Here is a 17,881-nt window from a genome sequence, read left to right as displayed (position 1 = left end):
ACTGCTAGGGATTTACCCAAGGGATGCAGAAGTGCTGATGCATAGGAGCACATGTACCACAACGTTCATAGCAGCAATGTCAACGATAGCCAAATCATGGAAAGAGCCTAAATGTCCATCACCTGATGAGTGGATCAAGAAGATGTGGTATATATACACAATGGAGTACTACATGGCAATGAGAAAGAATGAAATCTGGCCATTTGTAGCAAAGTGGATGTACCTTGAGTGTGTCATGCTAAGCGAAATAAGTCAGGCAGAGAAGGACAGAAACCATATGTTTACACTCATAGGTCTAACAGGAGAACAGGAGAAACCTAATGGAGGACCAGGGGGAGGGGAAGAGGGAAAGAGAGTTGGGGAGAGAGGGACACAAAACTTGAGAGACTATTGAATACTGAAAACGAACCCGAGGGTTGAAGGGGGAGGGGGGGAAAGAGGTGGTGGTGATGGAGGAGGGCACTTGTGGGGAAGAGCACTGGGTGTTGTATGGAAACCAATTTGACAATAAACTACTTTTTAAAAAAGTCAAATATAAGCAGGTTAGAGAAGTGGATGAGTGGACAGACACCACTTTGGTCTAAATGTGGGCATTGTTATCTAGAAGATATTAGAAGAGATATATTTCTAGAGTTGTAAAATCCAGTCGACACTGATTTTCAGATAGATTTCCTGTCCCTGGGGTGGGGCTCACGTGAGGAGGAAGCAGGAGGTGGAAAGAAGTGTCTGTAAGGGAAAGGACAAGCACACACTGATTCCCTGCACCATGGCTCATGCTGGGTGGGCGCAGAAGGGAAGACACACTCACAGAAACCACCCCAAAAAAACCATCAGATTGGAATAAATCGAATGGCATCTTAGACTGAGAAATACCTCCTACCTTCTTGGCTTTGACAAAAATCTCCTTGGCTCTTGGTCCCCAAGTACACAGGACAAGAAGATAGACTGAGATTTGTCCTGGGGAATGATGTTGTCCCCATGCAGCCACTCACCTCTGCTCATAAACAGCACTAAAAAGTACTCTTTCCTTTTCTCAGCCAAACACAGTGTTTTTCACATAGCAAGTCTGCAATAACTTATTTTCACCTAATTAGCCAATCAATTCAGAGAACCCTAAAATTCTTGTAGTATAGAATTATAATTTTCTCTCACTAAAGACAAATGAACTCTACCTGATGGGAGTCTAAGTTCATGAGTGTGCAGGCATCACCCACGTGCTCACATGCTACTGACAACCCAACGAGGCAGACTGCTCAGGTGGACCCTGTGGCCAGAGCTGGAGGAGGTGTGGGGGTGCCCTGAGCCAGTCCCATCCACCTGTGGCTGATGGAGCCACAGGGTCAGCTCCACCACTGTGGTGTGGAACGAACCTCGGCTGGAGAATGAGGGACGCAGGGCTCTGAGAAAGTCTGTGGGACTTAGAGAAGGTTGTATAATTTCTGTGGACCACTGTTTTGTCATCTATAGAAACAGGGTGGACATAACCTCACTCATGGGGTTGTTGTTTTTGTTCAGAACAAGTCTCTTACCAGCCAAAGCTTGTCGGTCTGACAGATCGGTGGCAATGGTCCCAGACACCAATTTGGCACGCTCTGCGATGCCTCATCTTCATCTGAGTCATAACTTTATTGGTGGTGAGCATCCTGTTGATGGATCTTATGATGTGGTAATAACACAATAACACAATGGAAGTTAATGTGCTGGTAAGTGCTGTGATTATGACGGTCTAAACACCAAAGCACTGGCTTCACGCGACTGACCCTGGCATGTACCATATCCTGTGCTCACCCACCACACTGGGAAGGAATTAATGACCTGGGGCAGGAAGAGTGGTATAGGTTTGTCTGTAAGTCATTCGTTACTTTATTAAAGCTTCTTAAAGTGTGGATATGGTCAGGCAAGAATTGTTCCTTAAAGAAAGGAGAAACCTTTCTAGGTATATGCTACTGTGCACCAGGCCCTACATGGGTGTTACTTCGCATGCTCAGAACAAGGCAGCAGGGTAGATTAGGATCAGAAAAATGAAGTAAGCCAGCTAACAAGTGATAAGTGATTACTCAGAATCCTCACCATTGCAGCTTATATTTTTATCAACAAGCCTTTCAGCTTGAACCTTGGCTCTGCCCCCAATGCCTTTCTCTCACCTTTTGACATGTTTTGTTTTTCTCCTTCTTGAGACGTACCTGTGAAAGTGCCTTCGACTTGCCTCCTTAGCTTGTGTTCTCTGATCATCCTATGAACCCAGGCTCTTCCTCTGGTCTCTGTCCACTTACCCTGACCTGTGCAGCTTCTGGTGCTGGGAGCGGAGAAAGGCCAGTAACATATCCTCCAGACTGAGAAGTCACGTTAATGCTGAAGAACAAAGCAAACCACTCTGTGCCATGTACATGGAGTTTTATTCAGGGTAACTTAATGACAAGGCAGCCGGGCGGATGACCCAGGCCGATGACCTGGGGGGTGGGTACCATGTGGCTCTACCACACAGCTATTCTCCCCTTCCTCCTCTCTTCCATTCTCCGCTCTTCATCCCCAGCTCTTATGAAGCAAAGGGCACAGTGGTGCGGTCACAGGGTAGTTCTCTAAGCTAGATGCCACCTGGACATTGCGGGGGGCATGAAGAACTCAATGTGGTCGCACCCCTACATGAGGGTTGCACAGATGTCAACCCGATTGAACATATGTCTATGATTCATCGTATCCTATAACCAAGGCTGAGAAATGTACAATGCTCCCCACGTAGAGATGGTCCAGTTCTTAGAAAAACTGGTTGCCTATCAATTTTCAACACCCGACAACCTCTGATTCCAAGATTATAGATACATACATGACCCTAGGTCAGCTTGTCATGATACCAGCTACAATAGTTTGCAACTTCTTCTTTCATTGGAAAGCCCTGGTGGTATTATAGGGTGGGGTTATTGTGCTAGGTCACAGATTGAGGACAGTGAGAAGTCTACTTCCTTTCCCATGCTTGTAAATACCACTTTGCTGCAGAGTAGGAACACGGTTTACTGAAACTTTTTACCCATTTTATTTCCTTCCAGGTAATTTAGGTAAGTATTTTAGGTAACAAGTTGTTGCCAGAAAAAAGACTAAGGAGACAACATGTCAATGCAGGGGTTAGACATGTCTCAGAATTGTGGCTTCAGTGCCTCTGGTAAATTTTCAGAAGCGTGATTATATATGGTGTCCTCTAGTAACCATTATTGTTAATAATAGTTGGATACACAAAATAATGTTACTGTATTTTCAATTTGGGTTCAGATTCACTATTGGGTTGGGTCATTAGTATGGTGAGCTTTTTTGGTAGAAAGAAACTTGTTGGAAGGAGAGTGACAATGATGAAATGTCCTGGGCTTAGATAATGTGGGAAAGAAAAGGCAATTGTCATTTATTCAATATTTTCTATGTGACAGGTCTATGCTGGGGATGTAGCTTTATCCATCTTCAGGAAAACCCTGCATTATTTTCCTTTGTCACAGATAGGAAATTGAGATTCAGAAAGTCCAGATCACTTGCTTAAGATCACAGAGAGTTGAGTAGAGCAGATCCGGCTTTCACTATAATCTGTTGGCCAGAATGCTGTGTCTTCAAGACACATGGATTAAGTCTAGGGGAAAAAAGCCACTCCTCCCGCTTATCATCTTATCATGGTATTTGGGGCTAAATCCTCTCAAAGACCCCCAACTAGAAAAGCTGGATTTTTGGCTAAAGCCAAACCAAAACATAAACAAGCAAATGGTGTATTTTTCAGTGCATCTGGGCTCATAGAAGAAGGGAAATCTTCAAACATTCCTCCAAATCACTCCATGCTGAGATTCTGTGGCTGTATTCATTTGTTCCAGTAAAGGAATCGTGTCTGACACAGTAGCTACCACACATGCCACTCGGTTGGTTGAGTTTATAGAAGTCTGCCATTGCCCATCATGATCCATCCACTTTGTGCCAGAGCCAGAGGGAAAAATTGAATGGGGTTATGGTAGGGACCACCCTCCCTGTTGTTTTGAAGTCTTTGATGGAATTACCTGTCTATGCAATCCTTCAGGATGTGGTGTTGTTTTTTTGCTGTTTCTAATTTACCATCTTGCCAGAGAGTTTAGGGAAGAGCAGTTTCAGTGGCTTCTAGTCGATCCTTCCCATGTGAGGTTCTAACTCCACAAGTCAGCAAACCAGGAGGTAAATTTGACCTAGAAAATAGCTATAGGATGTATCCATGGACCCACTGGACCCATTATGAGCTTTATTCATTAAACTTTCACAAGTTGTCTTTATTTTTTTAAAAGGATTTTTTCCATTTCCAGTTAGTTGACATACAGTGTCATTAGTTTCATGTGTAACATAAGGCTCCTTTATAAACTAGAAGATCATGTTGCTGTTTTGCAACCTCTTTATCATTACCAGTTCAGATCTGGTATCCAATTGTTTTTGAAAAATCTGCATGTTCCTCTTTCCCCACAGCACATTTACCTTGGTAAATGGACACAAGTCCTTTTGTGAGGATAATTTACTACACACACACTCACACACACACACACACACACACACTAACTACTTATTATGGGTTGAATTTTGTCTCCAATATTTATATGTTGAAGTCCTATCCCCCCATGCCTCAGGACAGGACTGCATTTGGACATGGGGTCTTTAAAAAAACCACTTGAGTTAGAATGGAGTCATTAGGGTAACCCTAATCCACTATAGCTGGAGTCTGTATTTAGAAAAGGAGATTAGGACACCAATACATACAAAAAAGAGACCATACGAAGATACAGGGAGAAGATTATCATCTGCAAGCCAAGAAGAGAAGTCTCAGAAGAACCCAACCCTGTCAACACCTTGACTTCAGAATTATATCTTCCAGGGTGCCTAGATGGCTCAGTCATATGAACATCTAACTTTAGCTCAGGTCATGATCTCATGGTTTGTGAATTCGAGCCCAACATAGGGCTCTCTGCTGTGCATGCAGAGCCCACTTCAGATCTTCTGTCCCCCTCTCTGTCTGCCTCTTCCCACTCATGCTCTGTCTTTCAAAGATAAATAGAAACAACCAACAAAAAATTATAGCCTCCAGGATCATGAGAAGGTAAACTTCTATTGTTTAAGCCATACATATATGTAACTATGAAAAAAGATCCTTCTTCAAGGAGAGCTAGACTCCTCTGCAATCAACGAGCTTGAATTTGTAAATCTTTTTAGATTTGGAAATTAAGTTGGAAATAAGGATTTTTCTATTGCTGTAACTGCTATTTTAATTTTTAAAATATCATTTCAGCAATATCTTTATTGTGCATTCATCTACTTACTACTAGAAACACATGATCTGTGAAGACAAAGACCTTCTAGTACCATTTTAGCCTCCCTGTTAATTAGAGCTGCTTTGGTTTACCCTGCCTTTGATGGTTAAGTGTGACACCTGCCCTTCACATCCTGAAATCTCAGCATCCCTATGACACTATAAAGCCCAATTCCAAGCAATACCTCATACTGTCACCCTAGCCAACAGAGAGCAATCATCACTGTGTGTCTCAGACACTGGTAGGTCCCCTCACTAGTGCTTTCTGTACAGCTTCAGTGAAGGGAGAGCCATTTGGACCAGAAAGGGCTTGGAGGTGTGTCCTCCAATCTCTTGTAATAAATCCATTCAAGATTCCCATCTCCTCATGCCTTCTGGCTCATTCTCTAATACTCTGCTAGAGAAGGGTTGGTATCGCTACCTTGTACACTCTAGGACATCGTTGTGTTCAAGACTAGAGACTCCAGGTCAGCAGAGTACTGGACAAACTCCTAGTTTTCTTGCCAGAACACCAACTTTAGAGCCCAGAAGGAGTGCACCATGTTAGTAAATTCTTCCTAGTCCAGCCTTACATCCCCCACCCTGGTCCAATGCCTTTAAAGTGCACTCCAATACATGTTCCCCTGGTTCCTGATGGCACTCAAGGGCCATCCTCTAAAACCTTTGGTTTGTAAGCAATTTCCTGTCATAGCTAGAATTTGAACTATGCTGAGACCTGACCTTAGTTATTTGCCTGGGAATGAGTGAAGGAAGCAATTTGGGAGGAAGGTGAGCATTATCTTGTGAGGTACTAACTCAGGTAAAGGCTTTGTTGATTCCCTGTGCATGGGGATAGCACCTTCCTCTGGCAAAGGAAAATCCCACTGCCACATGGAGCTTTCAGGAGAATTTAGGTATTTGGTATTTTCAAATTTGTACCCCCATTATTCCAGCTAGGAAGTACCCAACTTTGCAATTGGATCTGCGGCTGATTTTCAGCACAGCCTGGAAGAGATAAAAATTTCCGTAAATGTCAAGGTCCTTTGACTCTCACAGTGTGTCTTTAGTTGATATTTAGCTGCCTGGAACTAATTGCTTTCTTTTTATCAAATTCCCAGGGTGGTTAACCAGCCTGCTCCCCACTTCCTATGACCACCAGTCCTGCCATGTCATTTAAGTGTTATGGCCAACTAATCACCCATTACTCATCATTCACCTTTATTCCTTCGCAATGAACCACAGATGAGAATCTCTATCACTGTGATGACACTACCTACCAAGGGTATCACTGCTCCACTTCTAGTACAGATAGACTTAATCTGGTGTTTTTAGAAAGCAGGATTTGAAAAAAAATTTAAAGCTAAGTGACTATTAAGGCATGTGATGCAGAGGGAGGGCTGGATTGAGGGTTTGGGAGAGCAAAATAGGGAAAGCGGAAGAGACAATACGAAGATGAATTGTCAGCTGGGCGGTGAAGAGAAACATCTTGCTCCGAATGGCACCAAGGACCCACTTGACATACCTCTTAGGAACATTCTCCTGAGGAATGAGGGAGATCCATTTACTCACCTGTGTCTGTCACACTGGTACAAGGATTGTTCCATGAGTGACTGCTCTTCTCACAGATTGCATGAGTTCTCAGTGAGTTCCACAGCAGTGCTTGATGCAACACTGGGAAAGGCCGGAAGCCCTAGAGCAGAAAGCATAGGACTGATGAGAATGGCTCTAGCCATAGAAACTGGTTTAAAACCTGGACATAGCCAACCACTGCTGCTGTGGCTGGAATACAAGACAGGAGGCCAAGAGAGAATTTGAAGAGGGTGTTTGCGCTGAGAATCTTGATGACTCCACAAATGCACTCTTAAGTATATAGTCAACAGAAATGTCACATAAGAGCAGTATTGTTTATAAGAGCCCCCAAATGGGAACAAATCGAAACCCATCATTGGTGGATGAAGTGCAGAGACGTGATGTTGAACATAGCAAGGGAGATACAGGAGAATATACACTTGACCTAATTTAGTTCAAAAATAGGCAGATTTAATCTCAGATGTTCAAGGTCAGTATGGTGGTTTGCTTTAGAGAAATAGAGAATGTATATTGGACGTGGTTGGTTGTGTCTCTAGACCCCCATTAGCACCAGTGCACCCATCCTCCTGGCTTCTTCAAGGGTTGGTGGCTTGCAACTCTCAGTTGTCCCCTTTCTTTGCCAAAGAGGAGCCATCTTGCCTGGGAGGTATGCCCTGTCCCCCTCCCGCCCCCGGCCCCAAATCAGATCTGGGCTGACAACTGAGGACACAGGGGCACAAAAGGCAAGTCCCTTTGCCCTGAGATAGGATTAACTGTGATTCAAGTTTTGAATCATTAGATCAGAGGAATCAGGGACCACCTTCAGTAGCTGTTTCCCTGCTCTCAAATGTTGGGTCCACTCTTCTTCTGAGAACACTCCTCCCTGTTTTAGGATCTGATTCTGGTGGACTGAGCTGACAGAGACTTGAGCAACAATTGAAGGGTCTTGATTGCTGTGTACATGGTGACATTCTATTTCTTGATCTGGGTGACAATTACGTGGAGTTGTTAACTTTGTGATAACTCACAGATAGGAACACTTATGATTTGTGCATTTTTCTGTATTTATGTTATATATACTTCAATATCAAAATGTTTATTAGAAAGAGAGAGACCTCACCAAAGGAGAGGTTCCACTTCTTTCCAAGTTTTTGAGTTGAGAACTGCCTGTCCCAGAATCATGAGTACCCCAAAATGTTCCCAAGTCTCTTCTACATACTAGAAAGTCTGCCAATACCATGAACACCAATGAGCTCCTCATAAAACTTGCAGGGCTCAGACACTACCTGTGGGACTCCTACTTGCATGAACATCCTCTCAAATTAGGCATGATAAACCAGATAAAGAATAACTAGGTTATGCCACTTTAACAAACTCTAGGATCTTAGGAGCTTAGAACAATCGAAGTCTTTTAAGCAAAATCTACTGAGGTTTGGAGTGATTGTTTTGAGTGGTGAGAATTCAGGCCTGCATGATCACCAGGGAGGGCAAGAGAATACCACTGGAGAAATGTGCACCTGCAACTGTGCTTCCATTGGGAGGTGATATTTGATGTGGAAAATGTTGGGGTTCTAAACTAATGGCCAAGAACAAATTCTTGAGACACTTTGGTGCAAACCATGGTTTTATTAAACCATGCAGACAGGACCCATTGGCAGGAAGAGCTTTCCCAGGACTGCAAGGAGAGACTGATAATACTGGGGGAGGTAAAGGCAAGGGGAAATTTCCAAAGGGACTCTGACATGCTAAAGACTCACAGGATCCTTGAAGCCTAGTGATTGTCAAGATGAGGTTGTTTTCCCTCTAACAAAGCATTACCATGAAGACAGGTGGGACTTCCTGGAGGAATGTCTTACTCTGCCTGCCTCAACTATTTGTCAGAGGGGTACAGGTTATAAGGAAATTTAATTTTATCTTCAATTCCTTTTGCCTTTGTTCTTCATATGAGTATGGGTCACTGCTGGGCACAATCTGCTGGCCAGGACAAGTCAGATGGCACTCCCCGCCCCTCCTCTGTGTCTACCAGGAATGGGACCTCAGGAAAGTGCAGTGCTCCCGTGCGCTCCAAGGGGAAGGGACATACCCTTGAACAACTCTCCCAAGCTGTCCATGGTTTTACCTAAAACCAATTTTGGAATCTTGACATGGGACATGGTAAATCAGTTCTAACCTTCTGGGAATGATGTAAATTCCATGAAAGTGGGAAAACATTCCACCTTTCTGTGCATCCTCGCTTCCCACATGAATAGTTCCCATATTTGTTCTATTCCCACTTCAAATTTGAAAATTTATCTCTGTACGTGTGGCTTTATCATCAGGAAATAACAATGTAATGACTTAAATATACTAGAAACTTTATAAAACAGAAGAGACATGGGTGGCTTATTCCAAACATAAAAGCATTTTATTTTCTGTAACGAAAGTTGTTTGTTGCACATTAGGATGCTCTAGCGGCTGCTTATATGTTAGGCTCCTGTGGCAAAGTCTTGTATCTCTGGTCCCTTCTCTCAAAGAGCTGCACCCCAGGATCAGGGTCAGAGTCTTCTACTTTGGAAAAGAGCTTCTTTGCAAAAATGGCCCATTTGAATCCATAATGCATGAACTTGACTTTTCTTAGTTCTCAGTTGTGGAACTAAATTAGAGCAGTACACAATACATTGCATTCTAAAGCATAAAAAAATATATGTAGAATGAGGTATAGGTAAGGTTATACCTAATAGCTCTGTATTTTATTTAAACAAATGGCTCTTCAGGAAGACACCTTCCTTGGGTTCTTGAAATATATTTTTCCGCTGTAACAGTTGGTCAGTAATTTCTGCAATTGAACCAGCTGTTAGCTTTGTCAACAGACAGAATTCTCTTAGTTTGAGGATCAAACTTGAATTGCCTTGGTCCATGAAAGAAATATAAAAATCCTAGAAAGAAAACAAAAGAAGCTTACTCTGTTATACAAATGGTTTCTAGGCTTAAGTTGAATTCTTGAGAAATCCTGCCATTTGTGAGAACAAACACTTGTGGCACTGGCTGTCCCAAATAACAGTACTGATGTTAGTCTATGACAACAACATAGAGGAGATATATACCTATATATCTATATATTCACTTACCATCTTTCTGGAAAACAGCATCAACCTTATTTTCAATTCCGGGAAAGTCCTCTTCTATCATTCTGGGAAAGTCTGGATCCATGGATTGTTTATATTCATCATACCTGGTCAAAAAATGATTGGAGGTGTCAGAATGCATCAAGTGTGTAGACTTCACAGAATCATCACAGGGAATGTGGCAGCAGGAATGTTTTAAGAACTTTTAGCTGCAGAGATCTTGTGTAGCACGGGGGAAGGTGACATGGGATACTGAATGGAATAGGTGATTTAAAAGCTCCTTCTGAACACCAACTAGCAATTCAAAGTCTCTGGGAGGTGCACATGATGTCCTATTAAAGGCAAACTGCACTGAAAGATACATTTCTGCTGGCAGAAGGGTCGTGTGAAGATAAATGCTCTCCTTCTTAGATGTCCTTTTTCAAATTTAGCACCATGTGTTCCCCAGATGCCCACAGTGATCACTGAACAATAGACTTGGATGCTAGACTGGCTACAGCTGTTCACAGAAACGGCAGCTAGCCAAGGCAGTATGAGGCACCTATGGGAATGATTCATTCTAGAATGTTCCCTCTATGTAGAAAGAGCTAGTGCACTACTATTTTTTGTCCTCCGTCTTTACCTCCAGTACTTGTCAGCGACAAAGAAGTATGTTTTCCCAGTTTCTTCATCAGAAACAGCAGCATCAATGCTGCTCACAGTTCTGGGGAAGCCGAAGGATCTATGGATGTTCTTGGGGTACCCCTGCAGCACATCCTGCCCCTGGGCAGCCCAGTACTTATCACCTGCCAATCAAGAAACAGAAGTGAATATACTTGTCCAGGGTGCCAGAAGACAGTAGGCTGATTTCCAGCTAAGTTTTAGCCTCACGCGCCAGAGCACATTAGAACCATCTAGGGAGGTTTTGAAAGATGCCGATGCTAATGGTGTATCCCAGGTCAATCAACTCAAAACAGTTTTAAAATATCTGTATCTGTAGCAAGCTTGGAAATGGCTCACGTGTTCCTCTCGCCACCTCAGTGACACTAGGTTCGTTCGCATGGTTACCACTGGACTCTGAAAGTTCCCGCCATTGGCTCCCCAGAGGCCAGAGTGTTGTAATAACTCACAATCTGTAATGACTTGAAGCCTTTGTAAACACAAACCACTGCATCTGCCTACAGTACAGTTCCAAATACTAATTTATGCTGTGTCCAGATCTGTATACTTAGACTTATAAAGCCCTACATCACATACAACTGATCTTCTATCTTAAAGCCAGGATTGTTCTCATTGCACAGATATGCTCATTTATCCCATAAGAAAAAGCGGCTTGAAACTTTGTGCATCTGACATCCTATTTTTAGGGGCACAGGGGGGCTCAGTTGGTCGAGGGTCCATCTCTGGATTTCGGCTCAAGTCATGATCTCAGTGCCGTGAGATGGAGCCCTATATTGGGCTCTGTGCTGAGCATGGACCTGCTTAAGAGTCTCTCTCCCTCTGCCCCTCTCCCCTTCTCTAAACATCCGCTCTCTAAAAATTTAATTTAATGAATTAAATTCCTATTTAATTTCATGATCTAAGGGCTAGAAAGCCTGCTTTCAGTTTCCTGTCCCTCTGGACTGCATTCAGTCCTTTGCCTTGAGTGTATGACTGGGTAAAGTACTTTAATGTTTGTGTGTAGTATTTGCAGAAATACTGATGTTCATAGTGTCTTCAAAGCCAGGAGCCCATCATTAGATTATGTTTCATTCTGATAGAATCAAAGGAACTTGCCACATTCAATTCATGATGATTCAGGATTTCTCATACTTTAATGTACATGGAAATTTCCTGGAAACTCATCAGAATTCCCGAAGGTCTGGACTGGCATCTGAAGGACATGGACAGACCTTGCTGCCATTGTGCTAAGTGAGTCTGTGGTCCTAACAGAACTCCCTCAGGGATGTCAAGGCTGCCTCTCCATCCCTCGAGAAACTCCTTAGTATTAAAACAGGAACTCTCCCACTTAAGGCCTCTGTCCCCTCCTCTCTATAGCTTGGCCTCAGTCTCTCCCTTTCATTCGTGAGCATCCCCGGAGGGTGGGGGTGGGGGAAGTTGAAAATAGTTCCACATAAAAAAATTTTCAAAATTCCAGGTTCACGAACCAGCAGAACATGGATGCCGGCAGTCATATGCCATTTATTGAAAATGACTCAGAGCTGGACTATGTCATTCTTAGTTAAGGTGATAGACTCCCACTGGTGTGATAAGTGAGATGGTCAGATTTTCAGAAGTGTGCAGAAAGTGGCTAGAACTCTCTTCTATCTCAGCCCCAAAGCAGATGAAACATCAGGTCACAGAACTGAACGACTGTGGAAGAGTTACCTTTGAAAAAACGAATTTCATCTCTCTCAGCAGCTTCATAAGCAGCCTCAAGTCCTTTTGGCAGGCTTGGCCAGAAAATGGAAATGAAATTCTGCTCAACTTCTGGGAAGTAGCTGTTTACACGCATGTAGAACCTGATTAGAAAGAGTAAAGAAAATTTTGAGTTAATGAAGAGCACGCATGGGCTGACATCCAACTGAGTTTATTGCTGGCAGAGCGGGTCCTGGTGAATGTTTAACGCGTGTCGTCCGGGCTGCGGCCCAGGGGAAGGTGGGGAAGGCCTATGGCATGCGCTCCTTGCACGGAGACAGCACCAGGGCAGAGTCCTGGGGTTCCCAGCAGCGTACGGGTGTGCCCACAGCACTGCCGCCGTCCGCACACTTCCAGCACAAACAACCTCAGGAACGTGGACAGTCAAGGGTAGGAGGGTGACCACAGAGGCACCAGTGCCACTTATCTTTAGTGGCTTTGGTACCAATTTGATTTAAGTTACTTGAATAATGGCCGTTTTGAACAACCAGCTCTCACAAATTCTAACAGCTGTCTCTCGAGCCGTTAGGAGCCTGCGGCCAAGACAGCCCTGCCGCTGACACCCGCGCGCACTTGCAGCCCAGGTCCCCTCCCTGCGCCATGCCTTTCCTCACAGAGCGTGTTGCTCTCATCTCACGGATGAAAGCTAGGGGCCAGGGAGGGGAAGCGAGGTGTCTAAGGCAAAGGTTAATTTTAACCTCAGAGCTCGCTGCCACTCCCTGTGTCCCCTTAGGCTGGTGGCTCACAAAGTCAGTCCTACAGTCCACAGAGACTGGGGTGATGGCAAAGCATAGAGCGTAATGTGGTGGCAGAAGTTTCCAGACTGCAGGCCACAGGGAGCCTGACGGGAGGTCCAGGCCCCCCTCTGCCTGGCTGTGAGACCCTGGGCAGTCCGCTACCATCTCCAGCCTCCCCTAGCTGCCTGCTTTGAGGCCACTTAGATGACAACACAGGTATTTGAGTTCCTGAAAATCCTAGATGTGGTCCTGGTCCTTGAAGAAATCCCTCAAATACTTGCTTCATGAGGGGTGTCCTTCTCTATTGAGAGCTTTCCTTTAAACCCAACTAGTTCCTCAGCTGTGACCCACACCCTGTCTGGTTTGCATGCATCCTTATCTATAATAGAGAGGACCTGATACCCCACGTTCTGGGGTGGATGTGACCGCAGAGCGGTCCAACAGTGTGGACAAGCTTCCAGGAACAGTGGCTGAGAAGTGAGCCCATCGACCATCCCTACTTTCTGCGAAGCCCTGGCCCTTCCTCAGAGCTGCTCTTTCCGTGGACTGCGTTATTCAGAAAAAGACGACATTACAATTTTACATGGTCCTTTAGGAATCAGGATGCACAGAGATGGTACAGGCCCGTTCCTTGTGAGGGAACCCTGGATTCTGTGAGGCCACACACTGCCTTGGGGGTTCCAGGACCCTCCTGTGAGGAGAGAAGCATGTCATGACCACACATATGTGCTTGAGGGAGGGTTCTCATGAACTCTTGAATATTTTCTCACAATGGCTCCTACCCTTCCCTAGGTCTCTGGGGATCACGGGCTTTGTGGGGAGAGCATCTTTACTAGGCTAGAGGGGCAATATGTAAGGGTGGCTACAAAACCCCCATCAGCATAACGGTGCTGGGAAAAGTACTGGCTTTGCCTACAAAAGTGCTCACATGAGTCTCATCATGAGAATTAATGAAGAGAGCTCCTTAGTAGGAGTTAGAAGATCAGCTACTGCTTTGTCACCACTCCGTGCCCTGAAAGAATCTCTTTCCCTCTCTCTGCCTTACTTTACTGATCTGTAAAACAGGAGTATATTTCCTGGATTTTCCACTTCAATGGTTTTTTCTTACCTGAGAGCCACACAAAAGTTTGGCTGGGAAAAGTTGTCGTAAGTTCATCGCATTGTACAAAGGCATGTAATTGCTTGCACTTAATCAAAATTATATTATGTATGTAAACAGTGTAAGACAAATAGTGTGTGAGACGCCGTAGAGGCACATGGGTACCCATAGTCATGAGGGCTGTTATGGTCACAGACACAAAACACAAAGAAGAATCCATGTCCTACCTGTCTATAAAGAACATCAGTTCTCCCCGAACTGTGGTGACAGCATCAAAGGTTAGCTTGCTATCGCATGGTTGTGGAGTTTGGGGACCTGTTGGTGGGATGGGATTTGGGGAGGGTCCTAAAGGAGAAAGAGATCTGGAGTTAGTTGTGCTGGGAAGCTGTAGAAACCACAAAGACCAGCTTCCTAAAGGGCCCCACTGATGGTGACTCTAACAGCCCTTTGTCCACAGTGCTCTTCTGTACACTCACCATATATGGCCTGGATGCCATCGATGTCGTCCTGAGACAGCTGCACCTCATCAGTGTAGATGTAGGTGGGGTACATCAGAGCCCCAATATCAGTAGAGTGAGCAAGTCCAAGGGAATGACCAAACTCATGAGCAGCCACACGATGCAAGTTGTAATCTACAAGGTTCAATAAACCCCATTTGCAATTATTTGAAGTGGTTTCAGTTTTGAGAAACCTAATTGAGAAGCAATCTACAACTCTCCAAGGACTCATGCTCGAATTTTGTCAGTAGTTTTTTGAAATATCCATAAAACCTTTTTCCAAAGGTGGGAGGGAGGGAGGCTTTTATTAACAGTGAGGACCCAGATTAAAACCCAACCTCTGTGTTTACACTGATACAATGACCAACCAAGTTCAGCTGACTTTGAGTCTAGCACAGATCAGTCAGTGTCGTCAGAGGTTAGATGTCATCTGCGTGTTATTTCAGAAAAGCATTGGAGATCTATTAACAATACTTTCCTTCTATTGACAAGCTGATACATGCCTATGCTGGAAATTTTGGAAAATGCAATCTTTACGCCTTTAATTTTCACATAATCTTACTAACACTGTTAAATTTTGGTGTGTCCTTTTTCAAATGTTTTATTTACTTCTGAGAGAAACAAAGTATTAGCAGGGGAGGGACAGAGATAGAGGGAAACAGAATCTGAAGCAGGCTCCAGGCTTTGAACTATCAGCACAGAGCCCAATGTGGGGTGTGAACTCATGAACCATGAGATCATGACCCAAGCTGAAGTCAGCTGCCTAACCAACTGAGCCACCCAGGAGCCCCTGGTGTGTCCTTCTAACAACAACAAAAAAATTCTATGTGGATGCCCGCAAGAAAGAGATTAAGGTTTTCAACATTTTCTTCATAGAAATTTCTGAGTGGCCTATTTGCAGTCAGTGAGATGTTATTACTTACAGAAATACTCTTCTCTTCCACTTTTCTAGATGTACCATTAATTTTAGAAGTGGTAGTAGAAAAATACATTCTCCTATTGCATTCTTTCAGTTAAGCCAACAGGTGTTACAATGAACCACGAAGGTGTAGGGGAATTAAGAGAGACCAGATTAGCTGACTCACCATTGAAGTCGCTGGTCCATTTTTCATCTTCATCAAAATGGGTATCTCCACCAAGACGTGGGCCTGGTTGAAAAGCATGAGCAAGGGTTCCTCCGGGTCCATCAAAGGGAGAGTTGTCACGGTGATCTGCCAGAAACAGAATTCAACAGGTGTTCCTCTTGGTTCTAATTGTGACAAACCCAGGAAGGTTAGTTTTGGTAAGAGGCCAACAGATTCCCACCCAATGTGGTACAGCGTCCCCCTTTAGCCCATAAAAGCAACACTCCTCTTGGACCAGTTCCCTCAGCTGCAAAGCTGAAGGGATCTAGGGTCCAGGCAAAGGTAAGGTGAGAATAGCTTCCTGGGAGAAGCAGGGCTCACCTCCCCGGACAAAGGATATCATTATGTCCGCTTCACCCTCAAAGATCTTGGTGAAGGTCAGGGGCGAGGCATCACTCCAGAGTTGAAAGCTTTTGTCAATGGCATCGTCCACCTCCGCTCTAGGCAGATCTGGTGTGTAATTTTCAATCCTTCACATGAAATAAAACAGAGACATATCAGGCCTCCTTCCTCATGGCTCGGATGGGGAATAGAGTCCTCACTCTGGGGCCCCTGCTAGTTACCTATAGGTCAGATCTGTGCGGTCCCATCGAGGCTTCCCCTCCGTGAGGACATACTGACCCACATCGGGCACCCCACACCTGGCCTTCTTCATCACATTCAGGGTGTCAGCGTCTGGCCGCCCAGTGACCTTCAGCCCAAAGAATTTCTGCATTTCCTTCAGCTTTTCAACCACTGTGCTCTGGCTTTTCTGCTTTACAATTTTCTCCCCATCTTTCTTCAGATTGTAGTAGTTTTCCAGGTATTTCTGATGAAAGATAGAATGATTGAAACTGGATGAGAACTCTCTCTTTTCTGAAGATTGGCAATGTAAAGTTTTAGCTGAAGTGGAGAACCACTTTTAAAAATTGTGTTTAGATTTTCTGGCCCTTATTATTGGTGGAAACTAATTTCAGAGTAGAAATCTCTCTACTGCTCATTAGTAATGAATCAAAATTACAATTTGTTCCTTTAGCTCCTGCTCACCTCCAACTGGAAAACGGAAAAGAATCTATACACAGCTGGATACCATTCTGGGGAGAGGACCCTTTCCACCACAAGTTTCTCTGTAAGAAATGCATCCTTTAGTTATTAATAAGTAAAGCTCATTTATTAAGCTCCTTCATGCTGCTACTGCTACTCCATAAAGCCAGGGGGAAATGCAGATAAAGGTGCTCGCGTTTCTAGCATCTGAAGTTCAGCATTTACCTGCACTATATCCGCATCTTGCTCTTGTGTTTCTGAGATGGGTGTTGGGAAACCGTGGGACCCCACATCCCAGAGCAGCAGCAGCAGCAGCAGCAGCGGAAGGCGGGCCATGCTGACCTTTGCTTCTCTTCTCTGCTGAAGGCCTCCAGTACTTGCCTCCTACTCCAGTCTCTCAATGAGCAGGCTCCCTCTTTTATATATGTCGTGTTTCCAGAAAGCTGGAGGGTGGCTGACTCACATTTCATAATATCCTCTTTGATTACAGATAAATACCTCTGGCAATTATCAGAAATGGTGACGTCATGCAGATTATTTGGATTCACTTGGTGTCGCAACCTTATGATTAATATCAAACAGTACATGTGTGTGAAGAAGCCACGTTCGTTTTCTCCAATTCGTGCCTATCCTTTTTGAGAAGGGCCTTATCAGAGATCCTAGAGTAAATATTCCATGAACTTTTTTATTTTATTTTTATTTTTTTAATAATAGTTTATTGTCAAAATGGTTTCCATATAACACCCAGTGCTTCTCCCCACAAGTGCCCCCCACCATGACCATCACCCCTCTCTCCCTCCCCCTCCCCCTTCAGTCCATGGTTCATTTTCAGTATTCAGTAGTCTCCCTTGATCTGTGTCCCTCACTCTCCCCTGCTCTCTTTCCCCCTTCCTCTTCCCCATGGTCCCCTGCCAGGTCTCTCCTGTTAGACCTATGAATGCAAACATATGGTATCTATCCTTCTCTGCCTGACTTATTTCGCTTAGCATGACACCCTCGTGGTCCATCCACTTTGCTATCAATGGCCAGATTTCATTCTTCCTCATTGCCATACAGTACTCCATTGTATATATATATATA

General features: G+C 44.2%; 1 protein-coding gene across 1 annotated transcript; it reads right to left on the bottom strand.

The window, feature by feature from the left end:
* Nucleotides 1-9,219: 9,219 nt before the first annotated feature.
* Nucleotides 9,220-17,203, bottom strand: MMP1 (matrix metallopeptidase 1). The gene is made up of 10 exons (XM_029914667.1): nt 17,027-17,203; nt 16,342-16,586; nt 16,100-16,248; nt 15,740-15,865; nt 14,634-14,789; nt 14,385-14,502; nt 12,292-12,425; nt 10,568-10,730; nt 9,949-10,052; nt 9,220-9,756 (listed from the first exon to the last, which is right to left on the bottom strand). Exons 1-10 carry the CDS (start codon nt 17,135-17,137, stop codon nt 9,647-9,649), a joined length of 1,416 nt encoding a protein of 471 aa, XP_029770527.1. The 5' UTR covers nt 17,138-17,203; the 3' UTR covers nt 9,220-9,646.
* Nucleotides 17,204-17,881: the final 678 nt, after the last annotated feature.

This window comes from Suricata suricatta, chromosome 11 (assembly GCF_006229205.1).
Source record: "Suricata suricatta isolate VVHF042 chromosome 11, meerkat_22Aug2017_6uvM2_HiC, whole genome shotgun sequence".
NCBI lineage: Eukaryota > Metazoa > Chordata > Mammalia > Carnivora > Herpestidae > Suricata > Suricata suricatta.
This window is presented reverse-complemented; position numbering and strand designations above follow the sequence as displayed.

Excerpts from the sequence above, each read along its gene's own strand:
- MMP1 (XM_029914667.1), bottom strand. The coding sequence starts at position 17,137 with ATGGCCCGCCTTCCGCTGCTGCTGCTGCTGCTGCTGCTCTGGGATGTG. Across the intron at positions 10,731-12,291 it reads TGAAATTCGTTTTTTCAAAG|GTGATAAGTACTGGGCTGCC; the intron begins GTAACTCTTCCA and ends CTTGATTGGCAG. Across the intron at positions 9,757-9,948 it reads TGCTGTTTTCCAGAAAGATG|GATTTTTATATTTCTTTCAT; the intron begins GTAAGTGAATAT and ends TTTTCTTTCTAG.